The sequence below is a fragment of the Coregonus clupeaformis genome, chromosome 1 (assembly GCF_020615455.1).
Source record: "Coregonus clupeaformis isolate EN_2021a chromosome 1, ASM2061545v1, whole genome shotgun sequence".
Taxonomy (NCBI): Eukaryota; Metazoa; Chordata; class Actinopteri; order Salmoniformes; family Salmonidae; genus Coregonus; species Coregonus clupeaformis.
Window position 1 is genome coordinate 17,241,215 of NC_059192.1, and position 22,232 is coordinate 17,263,446.

General features: G+C 47.3%; 1 protein-coding gene across 1 annotated transcript in view; it reads right to left on the reverse strand.

Annotated features, from left to right (window-relative positions):
• Positions 1 to 22,232, reverse strand: part of LOC121577743 (protein sidekick-2-like) — a 242,162-nt gene that overhangs the window by 185,295 nt on the left and 34,635 nt on the right. Inside the window, exon 3 of the mRNA XM_045207986.1 lies at positions 9,195 to 9,342. Coding sequence (XP_045063921.1) covers positions 9,195 to 9,342 — 148 coding nt within the window. The remainder of the gene's footprint in view (positions 1 to 9,194; positions 9,343 to 22,232) is intronic.

Genomic DNA, 22,232 nt, shown 5'->3' on the forward strand with positions numbered 1-22,232 from the left:
CTTCGGGCAAGTGTGTTCGTATTTTCCTTATTGGAAATTGAACTAAAGTCTTTTGGACTATACTTCGGTGTCCTGCGTTTGATTCCACCACTACACCCACCTACAGCACTCTTGACAAATTGTGTCAATTAGCCTGTCAGAAGCTTCTAAAGCCATGACATCATTTTCTGGAATTTTCCAAACTGTTTAAAGGCACAGTCAAATTACTGTATGTAAACTTCTGACCCACTGGAATTGTGATACTGTGAATTATAAGTGAAATAATCTGTCTGTAAACAATTGTTGGAAAAATTACTTGTGTCATGCACAAAGTAGATGTCCTAACCGACTTGCCAAAACTATAGTTTGTTAACAAGACATTTGTGGAGTGGTTGAAAAACAAGTTTTAATGACTCCAACCTAAGTGTATGTAAACTTCCGACTTCATTTCATTTCATTTTCGTCATTTAGCACACGCTCTTATCCAGAGCGACTTACAAATTGGTGCATTCACCTTATGATAGCCAGTGGGACAACCACTTTACAATTTTCTATTTGTTTGGGGGTGGGGTAAGGGGTGGTAGAAGGATTACTTTATCCTATACCAGATATTTCTTAAAGAGGTGGGGTTTTCAGTGTCTCCGGAAGGTGGTGAGTGACTCCGCTGTCCTGGCGTCGTGAGGGAGCTTGTTCCACCATTCGGGTGCCAGAGCAACTGTATGTATTGTGAATAGCCCATAAGTTTGAAAAAACAGAGATATGAGTTTTAGGCCATATCGCCCAGCCCTACCCAGAGTCTCCCAGAGCGTTCACAGTCAGTCAACTGACACTCCTATCAGATCACAGCAAAATCACAATCTATTTGAGCAGAGCAATACTCAACCATGAAGCATTGAAGCCGAACAAATTGCATGCTGTTAAGAAATGCTATAGCTGGAATGAGGGTAGTGTAGAAACCTACCAAATAACTATTGGCCAACAACAAATCCAATCCCTCCTAGACAACTTCCTGGACAAAATATTTCCCTTCAATAGTGAAGGTGTAAACTTAGCAGTAGGAAGCATGAACAGTATATTTGACCTATCAGCTAACATATTGTGACGATCCCGGCTGTCTGAGTCGGGTCCTGTCTGGTGACTAGTGTTCCTGTTCGTAATCTCCAGTTTCCCGAGGGTTCGGGAACGCTCCGGGGAGCGCTCTTGTTTTCCGCACCTGCATCCCATCAGCAATCTGCACACCTGGTCCTGATCATCACCCTTCTTAGGCTCTGGCCCAACATCCAGTTCCTGCCGGATCGTTAGCCATGAACAGTATGTTTGTCAGCGTATCAGTCTCTGAGCCATTAGTGTTAGTTTTGTTGTTTTGCACCTTTTTGACTTGCTGTGTACTGACCTCCGTTTTTGTTCTGTCTGCAGTCTCTCACCCGGAACCTTCACCCAACCTCTGCCTGAGGGTCGGCGGCTGCCGAGCCAGTACCGGACCAACCACTGCACCCTCAACAACCCATCCACGCCACCCGCTCTGTTCCCTGGATTATTCAGCCTCACTCGGAATCTATTAATAAACACTCACCTTTGTCTCAACGTACCTTGTCCTGGTCTGCTTCTGGGTTCTGGCTTAGTTAACCGTGACACATATGACATTTGAATTCATGCAGAAAACCAGAGAAAACTAACAACAATGAGAAATGGTGTAATGAAGAATGCAAAATCTTTAGAATAAAAAAATTAGAACCCTATCATTGAGAAACCTATCCAACAAAAAACACAGAGACCCAGAGAAATGTAGCTTACGCCTTCACTATGTGGAAACACTAAAACAGTACAGAAATACACTAAGAAAAAAAGGAGCAGCCTGTCAGAAAACAGCTCAATGTGATTGAAGAATCCATAGAATCAAATCACTTCTGGGAAAATTGGAACACACCAAATAAACAACAACACAAAGAGTTATCTATCCAAAATGGAGATGTATGGATAAACCACTTCTCCAACCTTTTCGGCCATATAACTAAGAACCATGAACAAAAACATATACATGATAATTTATTAAACTTAGAATCAGTTATTAAAGACCACCAGAACCCATTGGATTCTCCAATTACATTGGATGAGCTACAGGACAAAATACAAACCTTCCAACCCAAAAAGGCCTGTGGTGTTGATGGTATCCTAAACAAAATGCTACAATTACATACACAGACCACAAATTCTAATTGGCTATTCTTAAACTCTTCAACATTATCCTCAGCTCTGGCATCTTCCCTAATATTTGGAACCAAAGTCTGGTCACCCTAATCCACAAAAGTGGAGACGAATTTGACCCCAATAGTTACCAGGGAATCTGCATCAACAGCAATCTCTGACAAATCCTCAACAGTATTAACAGCAGACTCCAACATTTCCTCAGTGAAACAATGTCCTGAGAAAATGTCAAATTGGCTTCTTACCAAAATACTGTATGACAGACCACGTACAGTGGGGGAAAAAAGTATTTAGTCAGCCACCAATTGTGCAAGTTCTCCCACGTAAAAAGATGAGAGAGGCCTGTAATTTTCATCATAGGCACACATCAACTATGACAGACAAAATGAGAAAAACAAATCCAGAAAATCATATTGTAGGATTTTTTATGAATTTATTTGCAAATTATGGTGGAAAATAAGTATTTGGTCAATAACAAAAGTTTCTCAATACTTTGTTATATACCCTTTGTTGGCAATGACACATGTCAAACGTTTTCTGTAAGTCTTCACAAGGTTTTCACACACTGTTGCTGGTATTTTGGCCCATTCCTCCATGCAGATCTCCTCTAGAGCAGTGATGTTTTGGGGCTGTCGCTGGGCAACACGGACTTTCAACTCCCTCCAAAGATGTTCTATGGGGTTGAGATCTGGAGACTGGCTAGGCCACTCCAGGACCTTGAAATGCTTCTTACGAAGCCACTCCTTCGTTGCCCGGGCGGTGTGTTTGGGATCATTGTCATGCTGAAAGACCCAGCCACGTTTCATCTTCAATGCCCTTGCTGATGGAAGGAGGTTTTCACTCAAAATCTCACGATACATGGCCCCATTAATTATTTCCTTTACACGGATCAGTCGTCCTGGTCCCTTTGCAGAAAAACAGCCCCAAAGCATGATGTTTCCACCCCCATGCTTCACAGTAGGTATGGTGTTCTTTGGATGCAACTCAGCATTCTTTGTCCTCCAAACACGACGAGTTGAGTTTTTACCAAAAAGTTATATTTTGGTTTCATCTGACCATATGACATTCTCCCAATCCTCTTCTGGATCATCCAAATGCACTCTAGCAAACTTCAGACGTGCCTGGACATGTACTGGCTTAAGCAGGGGGACACGTCTGGCACTGCAGGATTTGAGTCCCTGGCGGCGTAGTGTGTTACTGATGGTAGGCTTTGTTACTTTGGTCCCAGCTCTCTGCAGGTCATTCACTAGGTCCCCCCCGTGTGGTTCTGGGATTTTGCTCACCGTTCTTGTGATCATTTTGACCCCACGGGGTGAGATCTTGCGTGGAGCCCCAGATCGAGGGAGATTATCAGTGGTCTTGCATGTCTTCCATTTCCTAATAATTGCTCCCACAGTTGATTTCTTCAAACCAAGCTGCTTACCTATTGCAGATTCAGTCTTCCCAGCCTGGTGCAGGTCTACAATTTTGTTTCTGGTGTCCTTTGACAGCTCTTTGGTCTTGGCCATAGTGGAGTTTGGAGTGTGACTGTTTGAGGTTGTGGACAGGTGTCTTTTATACTGATAACAAGTTCAAACAGGTGCCATTAATACAGGTAACAAGTGGAGGACAGAGGAGCCTCTTAAAGAAGAAGTTACAGGTCTGTGAGAGCCAGAAATCTTGCTTGTTTGTAGGTGACCAAATACTTATTTTCCACCATAATTTGCAAATAAATTCATAAAAAATCCAACAATGTGCTTTTCTGGATTTTTTTTCCTCAATTTGTCTGTCATAGTTGACGTGCACCTATGATGAAAATTACAGGCCTCTCTCATCTTTTTAAGTGGGAGAACTTGCACAATTGGTGGCTGACTAAATACTTTTTTCCCCCACTGTATATACCTTGCACATTGAAAAACAAACAAAACAAAAGCAAAGTCTTCTCATGCTTTATTGATTTCAAAAACACTTTTGACTCAATTTGGCATGAGGGTCTGCTATACAAATTGATGGAAAGCGGTGTAGGAGGAAAAACAGATGATATTATGAAATCAATGTACACAAACGTGTGCAGTGTGCAGTTAAAATTGGCAATAAATACACAGATTTCTTTACTCAGGGCCGTGGGCTGAGAAGGAGATGCAGCTTGAGCCCCACCCTCTTCAACATTTATATTAATGAATTGGCGAGGGCACCCGGCCTCACCCTACTGGACTTGGAAATCAAATGTCTACTGTTTGCTGTTGATCTGCTGCTTATGTCCCCAACCAAAGAGGGCATACAGCAGCACCTAGATCTTCTGCACAGATTCTGTCAGACTGTTCCAAAAAAGGTCCAGTTGCCAGGACAACAAATGCAAATCTATCTAAACACTGTTACCATAGAGCACACAGATAATTATACCTACCTCTGCCTAAACATCAACACCACAGGTAACTTCCACAAGGCTGAGAACGATCTGAGAGACAAGGCAAGAAGGGCCTTCTATGCCATCAAGAGGAACATAAAACTCGACATCCCAATTAGGATCTGGCAAAAAGTGGTAAGGTCTGGGATCCACTCACCAACCAAGAATTCACAAAATAGGACAAACAACCATTTGAGACTCGGCATGCAGAATTCTGTAAAAACATACGTTGTGTACAACTTAAAACCCCAAACAATGCATACAGAGCAGAATTAGGACTATACATACTAGTTATCAAAATCCAGAAAAGAGCTGTTAAATTCTACATCCACCTAAAAGGAAGCGATGCCCACACATTCCACCACAAAGCCCTCACCTACAGAGAGATTAACATGGAGAAGAGTCCCCTCAGCCAGCTGGTTCTGGGGCTCTGTTCTCAAACACAAACATACCCCACAGAGACCAGCAACAAAATTAGACCCAACCAAATTATGAGAAACCAAAAAGATAACTATTTGACACACTGGAAAGAATCAACCAAAAAATTGAGCAAACTGGAATGCTATCTGGCTTTAAACAGAGAGTACACAGTGTCTGACCCAAAATTATGAAAATCCTTGACTATGTGACTCAGTGAGCATAGCACTGCTATTGAGAGAGGTCACCATAGGCAGACCTGGCTCTCAAGAGAAGACAGGATATGTGCCCACTGTCCACAAAATGAGGTGGAAACTGAGCTGCACTTTCTAACCTCCTGCTAGTATGACCACATTAGAGACATATATTACCCACAGATCACACAGACCCACAAAGAATTTGAAAACAAATCAAACATTGATAAACTCCCATTTATGTTAGGCGAAATACCACAATGTGCAATCACAGCAGTAAGATTTGTGGCCCGTTGCCATGAGAAAAGCGCAACCAGAGGAGCACAAACAACATTGTAAATACCAACAATATTTATCTGTTTATTTATCTTCCCACACTATTCGTACTACAACTATTTGCACATTGCTAAAACACTGTACATAGCTGATAATATAACAGTTGAAATGTCTTCATCTTTTGAAACTTTTTTGAGTATAGTATTTACTGTGAATTTCTAATAGTTTTTTATTGATGTTGTTAAATTTGTTACTTCTCACTTTTGTTTATTGTTTATTTCACTTGCTTTGGCAATGTAGACATGTTTCCCATGCCAATAAAGCCCCTTTGAATTTAAATTAAATTGAGAGAGAGCGAGCGAGAGATCGAAAGAGAGAGAACCATCAAGCGCTATGATGAAACATGCCCTCATGAGGACCACCACAGGAATGGAAGACCCAGAGTTACCTCTGCTGCAGAGGATTAGTTCATTAGAGTTACCAGCCTCAGAAATGGCAGCCCAAATAAATGCTTCACAGTTCAAGTAACACACACATCTCAACATCAACTGTTGAGAGGAGACAGTGTGAATCAGGCCTTCATGGTCGAATTGCTGCAAAGAAACCACTACTAAAGGACACCAATGAGAAGAAGAGACTAGCTTGGGCCAAGAAACACGAGCAATGGACATTAGACCGGTGGAAATGTGTCCTTTGTTCTGGAGTCCAAATTTGAGATTTTTGGTTCAAACCGCCATCTCTTTGTGAGATACAGTGTGGGTGAACGGAGGTGTTATGGTGTGGGGGTGCTTTGCTGGTGACACTGTCTGTGATTGATTTAGAATTCAAGGCACAGATAACCAGCATGGCTACCACAGCATTCTGCAGTGATATGCCATCCCATCTGGTTTGGGCTTAATGGGACTGTCATTTGTTTTTCAACAGGACAATGACCCAACACACCTCCAGGCTGTGTAAGGTCTATTTTACCAAGAAGGAGAGTGATGGAGTGCTGCATCAGATGACCTGGTCTCCACAATCCTCTGACCTCAACCCAATTGAGAGGGTTTGGGATGAGTCGGACCGCAGAGTGAAGGAAAAGTCCTTCAAGACTGTTGGAAAAACCTTCCAGGTGAAGCTGGTTGAGAGAATGTCAAGAGTGTGCAAAGCTGTCATCAAGGCAAAGGGTGGCTATTTGAAGAATCTCAAATATCAAATATATTTTAATTTGTTTAACTATTTGTTGGTTACTACATGATTCAATATGTGTTACTACAATGTAGAAAATAGTAAAAATAAAGACAAAACCTTGAATGAATAGGTGTGTCCAAACGTTTGACTGGTACTGTATATCTGGAGCCAATCCTTTACCCGGAATATGAGCAGTGCTCCCAGTCTCCCACTCGGGGCTGCCGAGCCAGAGAGAGAGCCAGAGAGCCAGAAAGCCAGAGAGCCAGAAAGCTATTTCCTCTTTCCAAAAGCACCTCTCTATTTGCCCCCTTTTTTATTTTAAGAGGGAGAATGCAAAGACAAGAAACCAAGACAAAAATCCCATTTAAGGGTGTAAGTGGTTCCGCCAGGCACTCAGAGCCCCACAGAGCACCCTGTCCACCCTCTCAGAGCCCCCCTGTCTGGCCCCAATGTAGTCTGACAGTACCAGGCCTCTCTCTAACCTGGTAAACAAGTCTCCCTCGCCGCCTCGCTTCCATTTAGAGGGCAGAATAAATGGAGAGTAGAGGAGAGGCCCTGGGAGTACATTTCACTGAGGCCGAGACCTCTTTCAAGTGATGGAGACATAGTTACAAACAGATAGAACATGCACTCTATCACACTCTGTCTCTCTGTCACTTTCAGACACATGCGCTAACAACCTTACAGCAACCTAGATACAGTGGGGAGAACAAGTATTTATACACTGCTGATTTTGCAGGTTTTCCTACTTACAAAGCATGTAGAGGTCTGTAATTTGTATCATAGGTACATTTCAACAGTGAGAGATGGAATGTAAAAATCCAGAAAATCCAGAAAATCACATTGTATGATTTTTAAGTAATTAATTTGCATTTTATTGCATGACATAAGTATTTGATCACCTACCAACCAGTAAGAATTCCGGCTCTCACAGACCTGTTCGTTTTTCTTTAAGAAGCCCTCCTGTTCTCCACTCATTACCTGTATTAACTGCACCTGTTTGAACTTGTTACCTGTATAAAAGACACCTGTCCACACACTCAATCAAACAGACTCCAACCTCTCCACAATGGCCAAGACCAGAGAGCTGTGTAAGGACATCAGGGATACAATTGTAGACCAGCACAAGGCTGGGATGGGCTACAGGACATTAGGCAAGCAGCTTGGTGAGAAGGCAACAACTGTTGGCGCAATTATTAGAAAATGGAAGAAGTTCAAGATGACGGTCAATCACCCTCGGTCTGGGGCTCCATGCAAGATCTCACCTCGTGGGGCATCAATGATCATGAGGAAGGTGAGGGATCAGCCCAGAACTACACGGCAGGACCTGGTCAATGACCTGAAGAGAGCTGGGACCACAGTCTCAAAGAAAACCATTAGTAACACACTACGCCATCATGGATTAAAATCCTGCAGTGCACGCAAGATCCCCCTGATCAAGCCAGCGCATGTCCAGGCCCGTCTGAAGTTTGCCAATGACCATCTGGATGATCCAGAGGAGGAATGGGAGAAGGTCATGTGGTCTGATGAGACACAAATAGAGCTTTTTGGTCTAAACTCCACTCGCCGTGTTTGGAGGAAGAAGAAGGATGAGTACAACCCCAAGAACACCATCCCAACCGTGAAGCATGGAGGTGGAAACATCATTCTTTGGGGATGCTTTTCTGCAAAGGGGACAGGATGACTGCACCGTATTGAGGGGAGGATGGATGGGGCCATGTATCGCGAGATCTTGGCCAACAACCTCCTTCCCTCAGTAAGAGCATTGAAGATGGGTCGTGGCTGGGTCTTCCAGCATGACAACGACCCGAAACACACAGCCAGGGCAACTAAGGAGTGGCTCCGTAAGAAGCATCTCAAGGTCCTGGAGTGGCCTAGCCAGTCTCCAGACCTGAACCCAATAGAACATCTTTGGAGGGAGCTGAAAGTCCGTGCCCAGCGACAGCCCCGAAACCTGAAGGATCTGGAGAAGGTCTGTATGGAGGAGTGGGACAAAATCCCTGCTGCAGTGTGTGCAAACCTGGTCAAGACCTACAGGAAACGTATGATCTCTGTAATTGCAAACAAAGGTTTCTCTACCAAATATTAAGTTCTGCTTTTCTGATGTATCAAATACTTATGTCATGCAATAAAATGCAAATTAATTACTTAAAAATCATACATAAAACACACAGATGCTGCCCACTGATATGAAGCATAATAGAATGAACAACCCATTCACACTAACACATAATAGACAACATAGCTATTGTTTAGCAAATAGACAACATCTTGAGGGAAAAAATTTGTTATTGACAACAATAACAGAGCAGCAGAGAGAGAGAGAGAGAGAGAGAGAGAAAGAGAAAGAGCTATGAGAAGAATGAGTTACTTTCCACCAAGAGATTGATGCAGAGTGAGCGAGGCAGTATTCAATGCAGTGTTTTGTTACTTTAAGTTTGTAAATTCATGTTTTGCTAGAGAGAGAGAGAGAGAGAGAGAGAGAGAGAGAGAGAGAGAGAGAGAGAGAGAGAGAGAGAGAGAGAGAGAGAGAGAGAGAGAAGAGACAGCATCATCACGCATCTTACATGCGGCTGCTGGGCGGTATCTTGCGTCCGTCTCTGAACCATGTGACCTGCGGCTGGGGAAAGCTCCTGATGCGTGGAGCGGGAACCACCGCCCCCTCCCCCTGAGAGACTGACTGGGCGCGCTCACCCTCCTCAAAACTGCCCATAACTAAATGAAGAAAAAAGAGAGAAACATAGAAAGAAAGATAAGCGTTTAGTTAGTAGTTAGCAGAATATTCTCTCCCAAACTTGATCCTTTGTTTCCTTAGTGCTTTCACATCTGTTTTCTGGTGACTGAGGTGTTATATTAAGCTGGTTTGTTTCCTTAGTGTTGACACCATCTGGTTGGGGACTGAGATGTTATTATTGAGCTGGTTTGACACAGCCTGTGAGTGGTTGTCACATAATGAGGCAGTGGGACTTTAGATGTAGTGACTCACTGAGGGAACGCGGAGAGAACACGGTATTGACTCAGATCTGTCACAACACCACTAACAAATCTATTTTAATGCGCTGAATATATGTGGCTATTCATGTACCTAGAGAGCCAGTATGATGGTCCACGCTCAGAGAACTAGGGCAGGTGGAACAAAACATCAGTGCCTCATTTGAAGATAGCCAAGCCAAACAAACTGACTTCTTAGTCCAGCAACTCCAACAATATATTTTAAGTCAAAAACCCACACAGACAAAATGTAATAAAAAATACTTCAAACAAATAAAATAGATACACTGAGTGTACAAAACATTATGAACACCTGCTCTTTCCATGACATAGACTGACCAGTTGAATCCAGGTGAAGGCTATGATCCCTTATTGATGTCACAACTCAATATTAGCAAGGTATTCTTAATGTTTTGTACACTCAGTGTAGATTATGTACAGGAGCCCTCAGCGTAGGCTGCTTCACGGCGCTATGGCAACCAAAGAACTGATATACTGTGACTGCCATATTCATATTACTTACTGTATATGTCACATTATAATACAGTCTTCCTTTCTTTCTCAAACATTCCTTATTTAACATAATCATATTTGTTTTGGTGCATTTTAAAGTCAAACATTGCATCGGCAATAAATACATTTTAGGAGAAGATGCAGTAAAAACTGTTCAACGTAGCTGTCACGGTTCAGACAGACGACAAGAGGACCACAATTGCGTCACACCAGAAAGTTTATTTAAACTTAAGGGGAAAGGGATGTAGGGAGTGAGTGAAGGCTCCAGGGGTTCTCCCGTCCGATGTGCTGGGTCTGTGCCTCCCCCCAGTGGCAGCGATGCGTCCGATGACGCCGGTGGTTGGTGGTCCAGAAGTCCTGGGGGGGGGAGGAAACACAGACACAACGGGGCGGATGAAAACAGGCAGAAGTACAGTTCAAGGGAAATCCAAAATACGTAGTAGCAAGGCAGAAGGCTGGTCAGAGTTACCGGGATTGAAGAGTAGTCAGGAGTCGTAATGGCAGAAGCAGGTCTGGATCTCCTGAGGCAGAAGAGTATCCAAAAAAACAGGCAGGTCCGGGGTCACAAAACCAGGGTGAGCCAGAAGCGCGAGCAAACAGGTTCCGGGTGTGAGCTTTGCAGACGATCTGACACCGGAGAGCTGAAAGACAGGGCCTAAAATACTGGGAGAGGTTAGTGGGTAATGCAGCGCAGCTGGCAGAGTAATTAGAGCCGAGCAGAGCAGGGACAGGTGGAGCTCGTTAGGCTGAGTAGAGAGAGGGAGGTGAGCAGAGTGGAAGATAGTGGAAACAAATTAAGGTGGTAACCCGGTGGAGTGAGAGGGCTCATGACAGAACCCCCCCAAGGGACGGCCCCAGAAGTCCCAAGAGCAACACCACGCCGGGCGGGAGGAGGGGAGCCGGAGGAGGGCTAGAACTCCTCCGAACGGTCCGAGTGAACGTCCTCATCCTCGGAGGAAGCCGGAGGGCCGTGGTCGGGAGATGGGACAGGTCCCGAGACAGGATCAGGCACAGGACAGGAAGCCGAGCGGGCCGGACGGTTAGGGACCCCTCTGGGGCGGCCCCTACGGATTGCAGGTTGATCAGGATGCCGTTGGTGGAAAGCGGTGATGAGAGTCCTATCCACAATCCGACTAGCTGGCACCCAGGTCCTTTCCTCAGGTCCATAGCCCTCCCAGTCAATGAGGTACTGGAGACCCCTACCCCTCCGTCTGGACCGAAGCAGGCGGCGGACGGTGTAAACCAGGCCACCATCGACGAGCCGTGGAGGAGGAGGACAAGGCGCAGCAGGGACCAGCGGACTCCTGGGCACAGGCAGGGGCTGCAGCAATCCGGCTGGGGGCTGGCAGAACGACTTGTGTTGGTTGCAGATGGGGCAGGCTTGGACGAATTCCCGTACATCCTTCCTCAGAGAGGGCCACCAGAACCTCTGGGCGAGCAGGTTGTAAGTGCGGGTGGAGCCAGGGTGACAAGCTAGGCGGGAGTCATGTCCCCACTGAACGACCTGGGACCTCAGGTCTTCGGGGACAAAAAGGCGGTCAGCTGGGCAAGTGCTGGGACCTGGCTGGTTACGGAGAGCCTCCAGCACCTGTTCCTCAACAGCCCAGGTCAGAGCTGCAACGATGCAGGGACTTGGCAGAATCGACACAGGGTCCTTGGAGGGGTCAGGAGCGGAGTTAGTAGGTACTGGCCGAGGGGGTAGTGCGGCGGCAAGCAGGCAGGTTCGGTGGCAGTCCTCTCCCCACTCCCTGATCACCCCGGTCACCCAGTCGAGCTGAGGGTTGTGCCGGGCGGAGCCATGGGTAACCCAGGATGAGGGGTTGGCCTGGAGAGGGGAGCAGGTGAAACTGGATAGTTTCTTGATGGTTTCCGGACAGACCCATCGAGACCGGGGCCGTGACATGAGTGACCGATCCGAGTAAGTGTCCGTCCAGTGCCCGGGCAGGAATAGGAGGTGTCAAACGGAGGTTCTCCAGTCCCAGTTGGCGTGCCAGCTTGATGTCCATTATGTTGGCTTCGGCGCCAGAATCCACCAGAGCAGCCAGGGTGTGAGTTGAGTCAGGGAGGCGGAGGTGAACTTGCAGCAGGGGTTTGCGGTCGGAGGACTGGATGGTCATTGAACTCAACCGGACTCCCCCTATGCCCGGTGAGCTTCGGCCCTTTAAAGGGCAGGTTACCACACGATGTCCATCACCTCCACAATAGAGGCAGAGGTTTGAGGTGAAGCGTCGCTGGCGCTCTGCAGGAGTGAGAGAGGCTCGCCCAATCTCCATAGGCTCAGACTGATCAAGCTGACCTGGGTGAGTGGCAGTAGATGACAGGAGCCCAGTCGGATCTCTCCGAATGCCGGTAGTAGGTGGACCTTGGCGCCCCCTCTCACGACGACGGGTCTGTATCCTACTGTCGATCCTGACGGTCAGTGCGATGGCTTCATCAAGAGTGGAAGGCAGTTCCTGGGAGACCAACTCGTCCTTGATATAGTCAGCCAAACTATGGAAGAACGCGTCCACCAACGATGGTGTGTTCCAAGAACTTCGTCTAGCCAGGGTTCGGAAGTTGATGGAATGGTCTGCGACTGTACGTCTGCCTTGTCGAATACTGAACAGTTCACGAGACGCCTCTGCGGTTGGTGAATCCAGGTCAAACACCTTCAGCATCTCCTCAGCAAACAGGTCGAAGGTTGCACATGCGGGGGTTTGACGTTCGAACTCTGCTGTTCCCCAGAGTCGAGCTCGGCCCGTCAGGTGAGTGATGGCATACCCAACCTTAGCCCCCTCCGTGGCGAAGGTCCTTGGCTGCAAGGAGAACTGAAGTCGGCAGCTAGTCAGGAATGGCCGGACCTGGGTTGAATCGCCGTTGAACCGCTCGGGGTTTCCAATCTTGGGTTCCGGAGCAGCGGCTGCAATGACCGGGGCAGGTAACTCGGGGGCAGGGCTGGTGGGCAGACTGGCTGGGGTCAGGTTGGTGAGGAGTTGAATGATCATGGCGAGTTGTTGTTGCTGCTGCTGGGACTGCTGCTGGTGCTGCTGGAACTGCTGATGCTGTTGGTAGCCGGCCTGAAGCAGAGAGGTGATGTCGCCGCTCATGCGGCCTAGCTCTCTCTCAGTGTGTTCCAGGCGTAGCATGGCGGTGGGTTGCTCAGGTTCTTCGGTTTCCATGTCGGGGGAAGTGTGCGCTGGGTCCATGATGTTCAGATCGTACTGTCACGGTTCAGACAGACGACAAGAGGACCACAATTGCGTCACACCAGAAAGTTTATTTAAACTTAAGGGGAAAGGGATGTAGGGAGTGAGTGAAGGCTCCAGGGGTTCTCCCGTCCGATGTGCTGGGTCTGTGCCTCCCCCCAGTGGCAGCGATGCGTCCGATGACGCCGGTGGTTGGTGGTCCAGAAGTCCTGGGGGGGGGAGGAAACACAGACACAACGGGGCGGATGAAAACAGGCAGAAGTACAGTTCAAGGGAAATCCAAAATACGTAGTAGCAAGGCAGAAGGCTGGTCAGAGTTACCGGGATTGAAGAGTAGTCAGGAGTCGTAATGGCAGAAGCAGGTCTGGATCTCCTGAGGCAGAAGAGTATCCAAAAAAACAGGCAGGTCCGGGGTCACAAAACCAGGGTGAGCCAGAAGCGCGAGCAAACAGGTTCCGGGTGTGAGCTTTGCAGACGATCTGACACCGGAGAGCTGAAAGACAGGGCCTAAAATACTGGGAGAGGTTAGTGGGTAATGCAGCGCAGCTGGCAGAGTAATTAGAGCCGAGCAGAGCAGGGACAGGTGGAGCTCGTTAGGCTGAGTAGAGAGAGGGAGGTGAGCAGAGTGGAAGATAGTGGAAACAAATTAAGGTGGTAACCCGGTGGAGTGAGAGGGCTCATGACAGTAGCTTTGCTACCTCCAAGCTGAACATAACAGTGTCGTCAACTAACATTGGGTGCGTTTTACACAGGCAGCCCAATTATGATCTTTCCCCAATTATTGGCAAGAGAGCTGATCTGATTGGTCAAAAGACCAATTAGTGAAGAAAAAAAATAAAATAATGTGGCTGCCTGTGTAAACGCAGTCATTGTCACCTCAGAATAAAGGATTGCTGAAGAATTAGCTTCACTTTCTCTTCAGTGTCCACAAGGTTGTTCCAATGAGACTATACGCTTGAGCAGTGGCTGTCACTGATACTATAGGCCTAGTTGTGCTACAAGCAATGAAAGACAGAGAGTTGGGGACTCGAAAAGGTAACTTTCCATCAGTTTCCCCACCAAGGAAAGGTGAAAAACATAAAAATAGATCCTTGCTAACCCCATGTGAATAATACATAATACGGTCAATTAAGTTACTACACAATTTAGAAATAATACCATCTTTGAGACATGCAAAAGCCTTAAGACTTTGAAAAGATGTAATAGATCCTGAATGTAGTGGTGGATGGTGGCCAGCTCTCTGTTTTTTCTTTAAGAGAATACATCTGTAATCTGTCTTTAATGTACTGCCGTGCCGCATAAGAACCAAATGGAAATCTGGGAAGTGTTCTAAATTTGATGTTGCTGTTTGGCCAATGTACTGTTATCATTGTTCCTAATTGGCAATGCCTCTCCTCTCTGTGTTCTTCTTTCAGAGTGGTGTGTCTCTGCAATCCTAATTGACAGGGCTCAATATGATGCCTGAAGTCTAACCTCTCCCTCTCTCCCTCTCTCCCTCTCTCCCTTTCCCCCTCTCTCCTCCCGCTTTCCCATCCTCTCTCTCCTTCTCTCTTTTCTTTCTTTCTTTCTTTCTTTCTTTCTTTCTTTCTTTCTTTCTTTCTTTCTTTCTTTCTTTCTTTCTTTCTTTCTTTCTTTCTTTCTTTCTTTCTTTCTCTCCCCTCCCTCTCTCACTCTCCCTCTCTCTCTCTCTCTCTCTCTCTCTCTCTCTCCTTCCACTGTAGGTGTATTCCCCACCTACTCTTTTTCACATTCAACACACCACACACTGCTAATGGAGAAGAAGAGGGAGGGGAGAGGGGATTGGTAAGAGAGACAGATAGAGGGAAAGAGAGATGAAGTGAATGGAGGAAAAAAGAAAGAGAGAGAGATACAAAGAGAGAGAGAGAGAGAGAGAGAGAGAGAGAGAGAGAGAGAGAGAGAGAGAGAGAGAGAGAGAGAGAGAGAGAGAGAGAGAGAGAGAGAGAGAGAGAGAGAGAGAGAGAGAGAGAGAGAGAGAGAGAGAGAGAGAGAGAGAGAGAGAGAGAGAGAGAGAGAGAGAGAGAGAGAGAGAGAGAGAGAGGAGGAACAGAGACATAGAGAGAGAGAAAGAGGGAGAGAAAGAGGGAGAGAGAGAGAGAGAGAGAGAGAGAGAGAGAGAGAGAGAGAGAGAGAGAGAGAGAGAGAGAGAGAGAGAGAGAGAGAGAGAGAGAGAGAGAGGTGAAGGGATATGGTGTGTGACACTGCCAGGGACTATACAAGCAAGGAGAACAAGGGAGTACTAGGGAGGGGAGTATTAGGGAGTACTAGAGAGGAGAGTACTAGGGAACACTAGGGAGGAGAAAACTAGGGAGTAGAACACTAGTGAGGAGAGTACTAGGGAGTACTAAGGAGGGGAGTACAAGGAAGGAGAGAACTAGGAAGTACTAGGGAGGGGAGTACTAGGGAGTACTAGGAAGGAGAGTACTAGGGAGGAGAGTACTAGGGAGTACTAGGGAGGGGAGTACTAGGGAGGGGAGTATTATGGAGTACTAGGGAGGAGAAAACTAGGGAGGAAAACACTAGGGCAGGAGAGTACTAGGAGTACTAGGGAGGGGAGTACTAGGGAGGAGATTACTAGGGAATACTAGGGAGGGTAGTACTAGGGAGGGGAGTACTAGGGAATAGATTACTAGGGAATACTAGGGAGGGTAGTACCAGGTAGAAAAGTACTAGGGAGTACTAGGGAGGGGAGTACTAGGGAGTACCAGAGAGGAGAGTACTAGTGAGTACTAGGGAGGGGAGTACTAGGGATAACAAGGGAGGGGAGTACTAGGGATGGGACTACCAGAAGGAGAGTACTAGAAAGGAGTACTAGGGAGGGGAGTACTTGAAGGGGAGTACTAGGAAGGGGAGTTATATAATGGGAGTACTAGAAGGGGAGTACTAGGTAGGGGGATACTAGGGAGGAGAGTACTAGGGAGGAAAGTGCTAGGGAGTGCTAGGGAGGAGAGTACTAGGGAGTACTAGGGAGAAGAGTACTAGAAGGGGAGTACTAGGGAGAGGAGACTAGGGATGAGATTACTAGGGATTACTAAGGAGGGAAGTAGTAAGGAGGAGAGTACTAGGGAGTACTAGGGAGGAGGGTAATAGGGAGGAGAGTACTAGAGAGTACTAAGGAGGAGAAAACTAGGGAGGAGAACACTAGGGAGGAGAGTACTAGGGAGTACTAGGGAGGGGAGTACTAGAAGGGGAGTACTAAGGAGGGGAGTACTAGGGAGTACTAGGGAGGAGCGTACTAGGGAGTGGAGTACTAGGGAGGAGAGTACTAGGGAGTTCTAGGGAGGGGAGAACTAGGGAGGGGAAGACAACAGGGGAGTACTAGGGAGGGGAGTACTAGAGAGGGGAGTACTAGGGAAGGGAGTACTAGGGAGGAGAGTACTAGGGATAACTAGAGAGAGGAGTACTAGAAGGGTAGTACTAGGGAGGGGAGTACTAGTGAGGAGAGTACTAGGGATAACTAGAGAGGGGAGTACTAGAAGGGTAGTACTAGGGAGGGGATTACTAGGGAGGAGAGTAATAGGGATAACTAGAGAGGGGAGTACTAGAAGGGTAGTACTAGGGAGGGGAGTACTAGTGAGGAGAGTACTAGGGATAACTAGAGAGGGGAGTACTAGAAGGGGAGTACTAGGGAGGGGAGTACTAGAAGGGGACTACTAGGGAGGGGAGTACTAGAGAGGGGAGTACAATAAGGGGAGTACTAGTGAGGGGAGTACTAGGGAGGCGAGTACTAGTGATAACTAGGGAGGGGAGTACTTGGGAGGGGAGTACCAGGGAGTAAAGTACTAGAAGTAGAGTACTAGGGAGAACTGGGGAGGGGAATACTAGAAGGGGAGTACTAGGGAGGGGAGTACTGGGGAAGAGAGTAATGTGGAGTAATAGGGAGGAGAGTACTAGGGAGAAGAGTACTAGGTAGAAATAGCGAGGGGAGTACTAGAAGGGAAGTACTAGAAGTGGAGAGTAATAGGGAGTACTAGGGAGGGGAGTACTAGGGGGGATATTAGTGAGTACTAGGGAGGAGAGTACTAGGGAGTACTAGGGAGTTGAGTACTAGAAGGGGATTACTAGGGAGAGGAGTAATAGGGAGGAGAGTACTAGGGTGTACTAGGGAGGAGAGTACTAGGGATAACTAGGGAGGGGAGTACTAGGGAGGGGAGTACTAGGGAGGAGAGTACTAGGGAATACTAGGGAGGAGAGTACCAGGGAGAAAATTACTAGGGACTACTAGGGAGGGGAGTACTGGGGAGTTATAGGGAGGAGAGAACTATGGAGGTGAGTACTCGGGAGGAGAGTGCTAGGTAGTACTAGGGAGGAGAGTACTAGGATTTATTCCTGATTATTATTTGACCATGCTTGTCACTTATGAACATTTTTGAACATCTTGGCATGGTTCTGTTATAACCTCCACCCGGCACAGCCAGAAGAGGACTGGCCACCCCTCATAGCCTGGTTCCTCTCTAGGTTTCTTCCTAGGTTTTGCCTTTCTAGGGAGTTTTTCCTAGCCACCGTGCTTCTACACCTGCATTACTAGCTGTTTGGGGTTTTAGGCTGGGTTTCTGTACAGCACTTCGAGATATTAGCTGATGTAAGAAGGGCTATATAAAATAAAATTGATTGATTGATTGATACTAGGGAGAAGAGTACTAGGGATAACTAGGGAGGAGCGTACTAGGGAGGGGAGTACTAGGAAGGAGAGTACTAGGGAGTTCATAAGAGGGGATTAGTAGGAAGGAGAGTACTAGGGAGTACGAGGGAGGGGAGCACTAGGGTGGGGAGTACCATGGAGTACTAGGGAGGGGAGTACTAGAAGGGCAGTACTAGGGAGGGGAGTACTAGAAGGGAAGTATTATTGAGGGGAGAACTAGAAGGGGAGTACTAGGGAGGGGAGTACTAGAAGGGGACTACTAGGGAGGGGAGTACTATGGAGGGGAGTACAAGAAGGGGAGTACTAGGGAGTACTAGGTAGGAGAGTACTAGGGACAAGTAGGGAGGGGAGTACTAGGGAGGAGAGGACTAGGTAGAACTGGGGAGGGGAGTACTAGAAGGGAAGTACTAGGGAGGGGAGTACTAGAATGGGAGTACTAGGGAGGGGAGTACTAGAAGGGAAGTATTAGGGAGGGATGAACTAGAAGGGGAGTACTAGGGAGGGGAGTACTAGAAGGGGACTACTAGGGAGGGGAGTACTAGGGAGGGGAGTACTAGGGATGGGAGTACTAGGGAGGAGTGACTAGGGAGTACTAGGGCGGCGAGTGCTAGGGATAACTAGGGAGGGGAGTACAGGATGCAAATTTCTGTTTGAAAAAGTTAGCCTTTGCTTTCCTAACTGCTTGTTTATATTGGTTCCTGACTTCCCTGAAAAGTTGCATATCGCGGGGGCTATTTGATGCTAATGCAGTACGCACACAGGATGTTTTTGTGCTGGTCAAGGGAAGTCAAGTCTGAGGAGAACCAGGGGCTATATCTGTTCTTAGTTCTGTATTTTTTTAATGGGGCATGTTTATTTAAGATTGAGAGGAAATTACTTTTAAAGAACAACATCCTCTACTGACGGAATGAGATCTATATCCATCCAGGATACCTGGGCCAGGTCAATTAGGAAGGCCTGCTCGCTAAAGTGTTTTAGGGAGTGTTTGACAGTGATGAGGGGTGGTCGTTTGACCGCGGACCCGTTACGGACGCAGGCAATAAGGCAGTGATCACTGAGATCCTGGGTGAAGACAGCGGAGGTGTATTTAGAGGGTAAGTTAGTCAGGATGATATCTATGAGGGTACCCATGTTTATGGATTTAGGGTTGTACCTGGTAGGTTCGTTGATAATTTGTGTGAGATTGAGGGCATCTAGTTTGGATTGTAGGATGGCCGGGGTGTTAAGCATATCCCAATTTAGGTCACCAAGCAGTACGAACTCTGAGGATAAATGGGGGGCAATCAATTCACATATGGTGTCCAGGGCACAGCTGGGGGCTGAGGGGGGTCTGTAGCAAGTGGCAACAGTGAGAGACTTATTTCTGGAAAGGTGGATTTTTAGAAGTAGAAGCTCAAACTGTTTGGGCACAGACCTGGATAGTATGATAGAGCTCTGCAGGCTATCTCTACAGTAGATTGCAACTCCACCCCCTTTGGCAGTTCTATCTAGATGGAAAATGCTGTAGTTGGGGACGGAAATTTCAGAATTTTTGGTGGCCTTCCTTAGCCAGGATTCAGACACTGCTAGAACATCAGGGTTGGCGGAGTGTGCTAACACAGTGAATAATTCAAACGTAGGAAGTAGACTTCTGATGTTAACGTGCAGAAAACCAAGGCTTTTACGGTTACAGAAGTCAACAAATGTTAGCTCCTGGGGAGTAGGAGTGATACTGGGGGCTGCAGGGCCTGGGTTAGCCTCTACATCACCAGAGGAACAGAGGGGGACTAGAAAAGGGATATGGCTAAAGGCTTTAAGAACTGGTCTTCTAGTGCGTTGGGTACAGAGAATAATGGGGGCAGATTTCCGGGCGTTGTAGAAAAGATTCAGGGCATTATGTACAGACAAGGATATGGAAGGATGGAGTACAGTGGAGGTAAACCTAAGCGTTGGGTAACAATGAAAGAGATAGCATCACTGGAGGCACCGATTGAGCCAGTCTCGGCGTGTATGGGGGGTGGAACAAAGGAACTATTTGAGACAGTTTGAGAGGGACTTGGGGTTCTACAGTGAACTTGTATAATAAGAACTAACTGGAACAGCAATAGGCAAGGCATATTGACATGGGAGAGAGGCATAAAGCAATCACAGGTGTTATTAGAGAGAGCTAAGACAACAACTGGTAGTTGCGATAAAGTTCGGGCTAAGGCTAAACAGAATAAACAGGACAGGGTACTATGTAAAGGAACAGTCCAGCAGGCATCAGCTGTGCAGCTGAGTGATCATAAGGTCCAGTGAACAGCAATATGTGAATCCAAGAGCAGTTCAAATTGGTGCTTCAGCACAGCGAGAAGGAAACACGGTTGTAGTTTGCGTGTGCTAGTGGGCCGGGGCTAGCAGATGGATCTTCGTGGTCGTCGCAACGGGAAGCCTGTTGAAACCACAGACAATTACGTCGGCAGACCAGTCGTGATGGATCGGCAGGGCTCCGTGTTGACTCTAGGAGGTCCCGTCCGGTTGACAAAGAGGGAGATAGCCGGGAGATGTGCTTGACTCAAGGCTAGCTCAAGGCTGATTAGCCAACAACAACGTTCATTTGGTTGCAGTTAGTTAGTTGCAATTATCCAGAGTTAAAGGTCCAGTGAATCAGTGATTCCGGCAGAAAATCCGACAACTCACTGTGCAGACAGTGCAGACTGGCCGATAATAGTCCAGGCTAGAGCTGGCTGGTAGGAAGTGCAGGCCACGGACAAAGGAGAAAATGCAGCTAACGGTGGCTAATAGCAAGTAGCTAGTTAGCTGGTTAGCTGGCTACTCCCGTCTGGTAGACAGAGAGGTAGATAGCCGGGGCTAGCTCAAGGCTCAAGGCTAACTATGGAGGGGAGTACTAGGGAGGGGAGTACTAGGGAGGAGAGTACTAAGTAGAACTGGGGAGGGGAATACTAGAAGGGAAGTACTAGGGAGGGGAGTACTAGAAGGGGAGTACTAGGGAGTAAAGTACTAGAAGGAGAGTACTAGGGAGTACTGGGGAGGGGAATACTAGAAGGGGAGTACTAGGGAGGGGAGAAATAGGGAGGAAAGTAATAGGGAGTACTAGGGAGGGGAGTACTAGGGAGGAGAGTACTAGGGAGGCAAATACTAGGGATAACTAGGGAGGGGAGTACTAGGGAGGGGAGTACTAGGGAGTAAAGTACTAGAAGTAGCGTACTAGGGAGTACTGGGGAGGGGAATACTAGAAATGGAGTACTAGGGAGGGGCGTACTAGGGAAGAGAGTCATATGGAGTACTAGGGAGGAGAGTACTAAGGAGAAGAGTACTACGGATAACTATGGAGGGGAGTACTAGAAGGGTAGTCCTAGGGAGGGGAGTACTAGGGAGGAGAGTAATAGGGATAACAGGAGCACAATACACCAACATGACTGGAGCACTACCCCCACATTACTTGAGCACAATACCCCCACATGACTGGAGCATAATACCCAACATGACTGGAGCACAATACTCCAACATGACTGAAGCACAATACCCAAACATAACTGGAGCACTACCCCCACATGACTGGAGCTAGTACTCCCCTCCCTAGTTATCCCTATTACTCTCCTCCCTAGTACTAGGGAGGAGAGTACTAAGGAGAAGAGTAATACGGATAACTATGGAGGGGAGTACTAGAAGGGTAGTCCTAGGGAGGGGAGTACTAGGGAGGAGAGTAATAGGGATAACTAGGGAGGGGAGTACTAGCGAGGGGAGTACTAGAAGTGGAGTACTAGGGAGGGGAGTACTAGGGAGAAGAGTACTAGGTAGAACTAGGGAAGGGAGTACTAGAATGATAGTACTAGGGAGGGGAGTACTAGGGGGGAGAGTAATAGGGAGTACTAGGGAGGGGAGTACTAGAAGGGGAGTACTAGAAGGGGATTACTAGAGAGGGGAGTACTAGGGTGGAGAGTACTAGGGATAACTAGGGAGGGGAGTACTAGAAGTGGAATACTAGGGAGGGGAGTACTAGAAGGGGAGTACTAGGTAGGGGAGTACTAGGGAGTAAAGTACTAGAAGGAGAGTACTATGGAGTTCCAGGGAGGGGAGAACTAGGGAGGGGAGTACTAGGGAGTACTAGGTAGGAGTGTACTAGGGAGGGGATTACTAGAAGGGGAGTACTATGGAGCACTAGGGAGGAGCGTACTAGGGATAACTAGGGAGGGGAGTACTAGAACGGGAGTACTAGAAAGTGGAGTACTAGAAGGGGAGTAGTAGGGAGTACTAGGGAGGAGAGTACCAGGGAG